The 8147-nt window shown below is 40.5% G+C and overlaps 1 protein-coding gene across 1 annotated transcript; it reads right to left on the reverse strand.

Moving 5' to 3' along the window:
* Nucleotides 1-134: 134 nt before the first annotated feature.
* Nucleotides 135-8147, reverse strand: pgd (phosphogluconate dehydrogenase). The gene is made up of 13 exons (XM_053317769.1): nt 8040-8147; nt 7099-7174; nt 6822-7001; nt 6634-6699; nt 6424-6542; nt 6153-6222; nt 5892-6026; nt 5604-5793; nt 4084-4214; nt 3323-3456; nt 2260-2359; nt 1087-1209; nt 135-705 (listed from the first exon to the last, which is right to left on the reverse strand). The coding sequence occupies exons 1-13, from the start codon at nt 8045-8047 to the stop codon at nt 586-588; spliced, it is 1452 nt and encodes a 483-aa protein (XP_053173744.1). The 5' UTR covers nt 8048-8147; the 3' UTR covers nt 135-585.

The following is an 8147-nucleotide window of genomic DNA, read 5'->3' on the forward strand; positions in this document are numbered from 1 at the left end:
CTGTTAACCTTTAAACTTTTTATCCTGTCTATGTATCAGACATCTTATATCACTTGTTACTTAATTTAGTTCAACACACAAACACATCTCAATCCTGTTTACAGCACCTGGGGAGTAAGGACCATACAGGCTAATTATAAAGGGATTGAAATCTTTATTTAGCCTAATACAGTACAGTGCAACGGTTCACCTTAATCCAAGTGTTAACACTGTGAACCTTGACAAACATGACTGGTGCACATTAGCCTGACAGCCAGCACAATATCCACAGTATCCAGGTGGAGTCACGTTTTGTTGGCCCCCCACTTGTGACTGTGAAAAAAGTGGGCACACCAAAATACACGGGGGGAGAGTTTAAAAACACACATAATCTATGATTCCACTTCATGATAAATAAAACTGGAACAACACATCTCTGAGAGGAGTAAAAAGTCAGATTAAGGTGGTTGTTGGGGTGGGTTGAACTTAAATATTCAGGCATGGTTATAGAAATGGAATGTGTAACATTTCTTCTTCTTTCACAGGTAACTTCCCCTCGTCCTCCGCCTCCCATCCTGTTTGTATTCTTGCGTGTTGTGGAGATTCTTAAGCATTGTAGGATGAAGAAGAGACATTTCCACCGTGGCCCGTCCAGTTGGTGTGGATGAACTGACCGGGCTTTGACAGCAGCTCATATGTGTGGGCTCCAAAGTAATCCCTCTGGGCCTAAAATAACAAAACACAACTTGTGATACCCGCATTTCTAAAACATTTTGAAAGGGGGGATGCAACTAATAGTTTATTGAATTACTATTTAATCTGTCCATTTCCAAATAGCTTGTTTTCTTAAAACATGAAGTCAAACTGCAAATTATATATGTAAATAGAAGAAAAGCAACAAATCTTAAAATCCAGGAACTTATCATGACTGACTCAAAACATGTTTCATGCTGGTAAAAATAAAACTAAGTCCAAGGACAGATGAGCTTTATTTTTACACTGTCAGGGTCTGAAAGCCCCCTCACAAACACGTGATCTCTTCTAATCTGATATACCCCCACTCGGCCATATGCTCAGTGGGCTCTGCAGCTTCCACTGCTGCCTTACCTGGAGGAGGTTGGCAGGCAGCTTCTCATGTCTGTAACCATCATAGAAGGACAGAGCCGTGGTGAAACAGGGCATGGGGATGCCATGCTGCACTCCAGTGCTGACTGTTCTGCGCCATGACTCCTACACAAAGAGAGCAAAAAGGTTAATTTAGTAAAGTTCTTGTGTATGTGAAGACATAAAAGAGGTCTTCACGAGGACACTCAGTTCTTAGTAACTAAGAGTTGAGCTGACTTGTGTCAAAATTCATTCAAATGAAGTTTGGTACAGACCAGGTCTATTTCAGTGGGTCTGTGTGATGTTTAATACCCAGTGGGTAAACTCTGATCACATGCTGCATTTTAATAATCACAGGAGAAAATATTGTTCAGGTAGGTTTTTTATGGGTTTGTTGATATGGAGATCTCAACCAGGAACTCTTAAAAAAAAAGGTATACTGCACAGGATTTGACCATTGGTCAACACCGCAGTCAAAGTTGGCCTCTCTTCCCCATTCAAAGTCAAGAATCAGATAAATGAAACCTTATTTTCTGATTGTTTCTCATCAGTTATGTTCTAGACCACAGACATTCCCATATCACTGCCACAATGCCATTTTTTTGTGTGAATGCAGAGCTTTATCCTGTCTGTTGTGGCCTCTTTGTGTGTGTATAGCTCAGCCCCACCCTCGGTCAAACACACACATAGACCTGCAGCTCTTTCTAGATCCATGACACAGAGTGCAGAGTGGAGGAGAGAGATGGACATAGCGATGTATCCTGGTTGCTATGCTCCAAAACCTAACCTCACAACCTGTGTACTGTTAGTGGCTGATAATACACTTGTAGTGGGTCATAAATGACGTGTGGGAGGGATTACTGTTAACCTACCTTCCTAAAACAGCGTCTCAGATAGCTGACAAGATGTGCTGCTGTGTCAATTTGAATTTCTGAACCATTTTTTGATGTTTTATTGACCAAATGATTAACTGATTAGTTGTAGAAATAATCAACAGATTAACTGATGATAAAAATGGTTAGTTGCAGCCCTACTGATGATTAAGTCAACAAGTGGTACTGTTGCATCACTCCATTTCATGGTAAAGGGAGTGAGGAAATAACTTGTGTGTTTTGTGTGTCTTTGTCAATGTGGCTGTTGCAGGTTGGTCTTTTGCCACTTCCCTGTTCCTCATACCTGACAGTCCTGCACAGCATTACTGAAGAAAGAGTCCAGCAGCAAGTTCTGCAGCTCAGAGTCCCTGTCAAACGCCTCTTTGATTTTACCCAGGAAGACACTAGTGGGGAGGAGAAAGACAAGAAATAACCATTTAGATTCTGATTTAAATAAAAGGGACATTTCACTGGATACGTTAAATAAAAAACAGTTAATTGTATCCCTACTTAGTGTGACCAAGCTTCCATTCTAATAAGCATAATGCCTTTTAAAAACTACTGAAGGCTACACACAAAGTCTTACAAAGGGCTGGGCAATAAATCGATGTTATATCAATATTGTGATAATAGACTAGATATCATCTTAGATATTGGATGTTGTAATATGGCGTGAAGGTGTTGTCTTTACCTGCTTTTAGAGACTGCATTATAGTAAAGTAAAGACTGTTGTAGCTGTTCTATTATTTGTCTTTACTCACTATATCCACATTACTGAGGATTATTGATCAAAAATCATATTGTGTAAATATTTTGTTAAAACATTAATATTTGTCCCTACAATATTACTACAATATTGATATTGAGGTATTTGGTAAAAACTATTGTGATATTTGATTTTGTCTATATCGCCCATCTCTAGTATTACTCTGTATTTGATTGAAGTTTAAGCAACGTCTGCCAGATTGCACAAAGCAAATGTCACAACTATCATTTCCTCATTCTTCTCTCAATCTAATTATACGGGAAGGGTCATATGTTCTTTGATTTCTATTTCTCACTCCAGTATTACAACACAGGACAGTGATAAAAATAGTCAATAACTTCCTTTATGGTACTACATGACTATTCCTCCTGACTTAAAATTCTAAATCAAAATTCAAATTAAACTTTCTAATAGATTACAAAGTAACTTGCTTCAACAAAAGACTTCTCAATTTTTCTCTTCTATTTTCTTAAGAAGTTCTCTATTCCCTTGCATAACCACTTGTTTCACCATCAGTGTGAAACATCCCTGTTGACAGAGCGTTGCAAAAGGCAGCAGTGAGGCAAACTTGTGCTATGAGGACACATGAGATAAAATGTACCTTCGAATGATGCAGCCTCCTCTCCACATCAGAGCGATCCCACCGTAGTTGAGGGTCCAACCAAACTCTATGGCTGCCTGTCGCAGCAGCATGAAGCCCTGCGCATAGGAAATGATTTTGGAGGCGTAGAGGGCCTGGAGGAAAAAAAACACAGTGTATTTACTCTGATATAACAAAACTAATTTAAATTAATATTAGTCACATTTTTTAAAAAAAGCATATTTTACATTTTTAAATGATCATAAGCAACTAATACTTGCATGTTGACAGAGTGGTTATGTGTGTTTGTAGTCAGCTGATGCATCTACAGCACAGATGCAGCTCACACAGTCCTGCATGTTTGTACTTGTACTAATCATTGCAACATAATTCTGAGTGCTGCTGCAGAGGGTTACTTTTTATTGTTCTGCAGAAGGTTCTCCAGAGGTTGTGTGCAGGTTGAGACAGGAATAGTTTGATGAAAGCCAAAATTCCACACATATTTACTAGCTGAAATCATGAGTAATAATTGGGATAATATTACTTATTGAGTACAAAATGCATTTTCAACTGACACATTAGAACCTCTGGAGTTTGAGTTCCTTCGTAGCTGTGAGTGACACTAACCAGTTCTTCTGGTCTGCCACAGTATTACAGTATTAACTCTTTTTTTCATTGCATCTGTTGTAACACTACCAGTTTCATATTTCAGTCAGTCAACCTTTCTCTCACCAGTTTCTGTGCCCTTAACTGTTCCACATATACTCCACTCTGTGTTGTACCTTTCTGATATCCTCCAGGAAGGCTGCCTTGTCACCGTTGAATTTGACCCCCTGTGGCCCTGAGAGGCTCCGGCTGGCCTGCACTCTCTCATCCTTTATAGAGGAAAGGCATCTGGCAAAGACAGCTTCCCCTGAGACACAGAGAGAGAGGAAGAGAGAGCAGGAGAGAGACAACAAGGTTAGCTCCTTGAACACGTCACATTATTCGTCACACAGAAACAGAAATTTCTGAATGTGAATAGAGGAGATAAAAGAGTTATTTAGACCTCACAAAACACATTGGTTTGTAGACTTCACTGTACACACTAATAAGCTGAACTGGTCTCCAGCTTGCAGCCAAGCCACAGCTGATAACATGCTAAGATAAACATGATGACCAAGCATCTGCATGACTCAGTACAGTAATAACACTGTTATAAAAGCAGGACTTGAGATTACTAATGTCTAAAAAACCAAAAATAGTGGCTGCCAGTTGCCAGGTTGAACAATTAGAATTAGATTACTACAAGATAATTAAAAAAAAACCAACTGCTGGGTAAGCATGACTTGCTAAAAGCTGCACAGCTCGGTGATGCAACGCACAGCCAGAGAGGGAGGGGCAGACCAACAGAAAGACATACCATGAAAGAAAATGTGTCCAGTTAACTATCCTGGTGTGGAATGTGATCACCATTGGATGCAAAAATCTGCCTGTGCATTCTGTACCAGCCTGACAGACCACAACACACACACACACACACTCTGTGAGGAATGTGATCCCTTTTGAATGCAGAAATCTGCCCATGCATACTGTGCCGGCCTGTTGGACTGCTACACACACACACACACACACAGGCTCAGCTCTTACACAATGAAGCCTTTTGTACGGTCTCTATCTCTTTCCATCACAAGAGGATCCACAGCACTGACAGGAATAACAAAAACAAATCATTTAAAAAAGAATGAATCTGAACAATGGTTGTCATTTTCTGTTGCGAAATGGTCAGGCTACATTATTGAACTCTCACTTAAAAGTTAATGTATGTTACTTTTAACTTTAAAACTGTCTGTTTAGAGGGGCAGCCAATCTGCAGAGCCAATAATAATAACGACACTTTTTTTTACTCAAATTATTAAATGTTCCTCCCTGACCTCAAAGCTTGCCCTCGTCTGTTTATGAAGCACGCTGTCATACAGTAGGAGCAAAGAGCAAAGCTGTAGAGTGTCACAAATCCCCCTTATGTCACCTGAGATGAGCAGGCCACTAGAAAAGCCTTCAATCTTCTTAGGGGCAGGCGCATATCTACCACAGTTCCTTAGAAGAAGTTCAACCCTGGCCACGCTGTTTGTTAGCCACCTCGCAAAGCTAAACATAATCATTGGGTGTGCTGCCTTTTATTTGTTTGGCACCATGTTGAAACTTTAGCAGCTGTGACGTAATGCTTTTTGCCATGTCATCATGACACATGCAGCCAGCATTTGGGAAAGACACAAGGAAACCAGATACTTCCTTGTCTAAAATCCTAGTTACTTCCTCTTACCGATCAGAGTTACAGGTGTGCCGTACTCCAGTGCAGAAATGGCTGTCCACTTCCCTGTTCCTTTCTGTCCAGCGCTGTCACGGATCTTGGGCAGCAGATGTGTACCATCAGAGTCCCTGTATTTCAAGATGTTGGCCGTGATCTCGATTAAGAAAGAGTCCAGCTCTGTCTTGTTCCAGTCGTCGAAAACCTGAGTGTGATGAAATACAGTCAGCCACGTACTGTAGTTAGCTCGCCATTTCACAGAAGTGGGACAAAAAAGCACTTGTGAAGATAACTAATAGTTACCTTAGCCATCTCATCGTGGTCCATACCCAGAATATCCTTCATCAGGTGGTAGGCCTCACAAATTAGCTGCATGTCACCATACTCGATACCATTGTGGACCATTTTGACAAAATGACCGGCACCCTCATCTCCAACCTGCCAGAGCAAACCAGACAGTCAGATTATAGTGAGATGAGTTCATATCATGCTATAGCTGCTATATCCTAACTAATCACTGTAGTAAACATTACATACACACCATTAAAAAACCACTCCACTCACCCAGTCACAACAAGGCTCTCCTGTTCCAACCTTGGCAGCAATGCTCTGGAAGATGTCTTTTATGTGTGGCCTTAAAAACAGAGAAACAAGCAAGTGTTTAGTGTGATGACCTTCATGAATTTGGGCAATACAACACACAATGAATGTGATGAATACTATTTATGAAAATGTAGAAATATCCACAGTTTTAACATGTTGACTGTTTAGTATGACTGTGCAGCAGACAGTGTAAGGAGTTATGAACCGTAATATGGAGTTTGTGATGTCTCACCAGGCCTCTTTATGTCCTCCTGGCATGAGTGAGGGTCCATAACGTGCCCCTTCCTCTCCACCACTGACTCCACTGCCAACAAACAGCAAGCCCTTCTCTTTCAGACTCTTACACCTCCGCTGTGTGACACAAACACATAAAAGCACTGTGAGAATATCCTCAGTTAGAAAATAAAGATTTACTGCTAAACAGTGATTCTTATCTACTTACTGTTGTGTCTCTGTACTCAGAGTTGCCACCATCAATGATAATATCCCCGGCCTCAAGAAGAGGAACCTGAGAAAGAACACATGAGGAAATCTTCACAAACACAAACCAGGAAGGACTCAATCGTTCACAGCTGATGTCAGATGCTTATAACACAGTTCAGAACATCAGTTATAACTAAAGTTACCAACCAGCTTGTCGATGAAGTCGTCCACAGCCTGTCCAGCCTTGACCAGCAGGATGATCCTCCTGGGCTTCTTCAGCTTGGACACCATGTCTTCAAGAGACTCAGCTCCAATGACTTTGGAGCCCTTAGCCTCGTTTTTCAGGAAAGCATGCACTTTGGACACAGTTCGGTTGTAGGCACAGACCTGTTGCAAAGGCATTGTGATTACTTTTTTTTCAAAAACACAGAGGAACAAGTTTTACTGTGAGGAGTAGTGAAAATAAAGTTAGTCATCATCTCACCACAAAGCCATGGTCATTCATGTTCATGATTAGGTTCTGGCCCATAACAGCCAAACCAATCAGTGCAATGTCTGCTCTGTGAGGAGAGAGAGAGATGAGATTTAATGAAAGTTTGGTCTCAAGCTGAACATCATCTTAAAATGAGAGTAAGGTGGTCAGAGGTTTTCCTTGTTGCAATCATTCCTCATGTTCATACTGGCTGTTAATATATCCCTTTCAAACAGTGTGTCCACACAGTCATTTAATAGTTTACCTGAAGCTTATATGAGGTTTCAGCAGTCTGGGTTAGTCATACCATGTGGATATCTGCCAAATTTACAGTCATCTTACCAAATTACATTTTCGTGTTTCCTTGTTGCGCTCATATTGTAACATAAAAAGAGACTTTGGCACTCAAAAGACTAATGTTGACATGAATCAACTTGTCCTGGCTAACTTGAATGGCTGAAGCTTCATATTAACTTCATATCAACTTTTAAATACATTTCTGGACAGGAGGACTGTAGATTTTGGCCTCCATCACTTACTGTAAAAACACTATGAATGGATCCTCTAATGGTCAGTAAGAACAGGACAAATAATCATAGCAAGAAGAAACATATTTCAATATTCAATTGAGCACCTTATTGTTGGTTTAAGGCAGTATTGAAAAATAGTGAACCCGTCCTTTAAGTTTGACAGCATTTGTTATTTCAAAGGTCCGTCATTTCTCAGGGTTCACACAGCAACCATTACCTCGGTCAAAGCGTTCAAGTTTCACGTTAAATGTCTCGCCATATTTATTTCTAAACACTGCAGCTGACCCTCCAGCTAACAAGCTAACAGCTCCGTTTACACAAGAAGATTATTTTCAACAAATTATTCAAAACAAGTGGAAAGTCTGCAGCATTTAACCACAACCTTACCACCTTTAATGAATGAGTAAAAACTTCAAAACTTACTGAGCCATTGTGTTTCTGCGTGTAATGTTAAACCGTGAAGTCTCCGGATGACAGTCGAGCTCTCACACTGATCTGGTCCACCACACTTCAGATTTCCTCCTCACTCGC

Source organism: Scomber japonicus, chromosome 4 (assembly GCF_027409825.1).
Source record: "Scomber japonicus isolate fScoJap1 chromosome 4, fScoJap1.pri, whole genome shotgun sequence".
Taxonomy (NCBI): Eukaryota; Metazoa; Chordata; class Actinopteri; order Scombriformes; family Scombridae; genus Scomber; species Scomber japonicus.

Excerpts from the sequence above, each read along its gene's own strand:
- pgd (XM_053317769.1), bottom strand. Across the intron at positions 6,223-6,423 it reads GGAGGACATAAAGAGGCCTG|GCCACACATAAAAGACATCT; the intron begins GTGAGACATCAC and ends TCTGTTTTTAAG. Across the intron at positions 2,360-3,322 it reads GGAGGCTGCATCATTCGAAG|TGTCTTCCTGGGTAAAATCA; the intron begins GTACATTTTATC and ends CCTCCCCACTAG.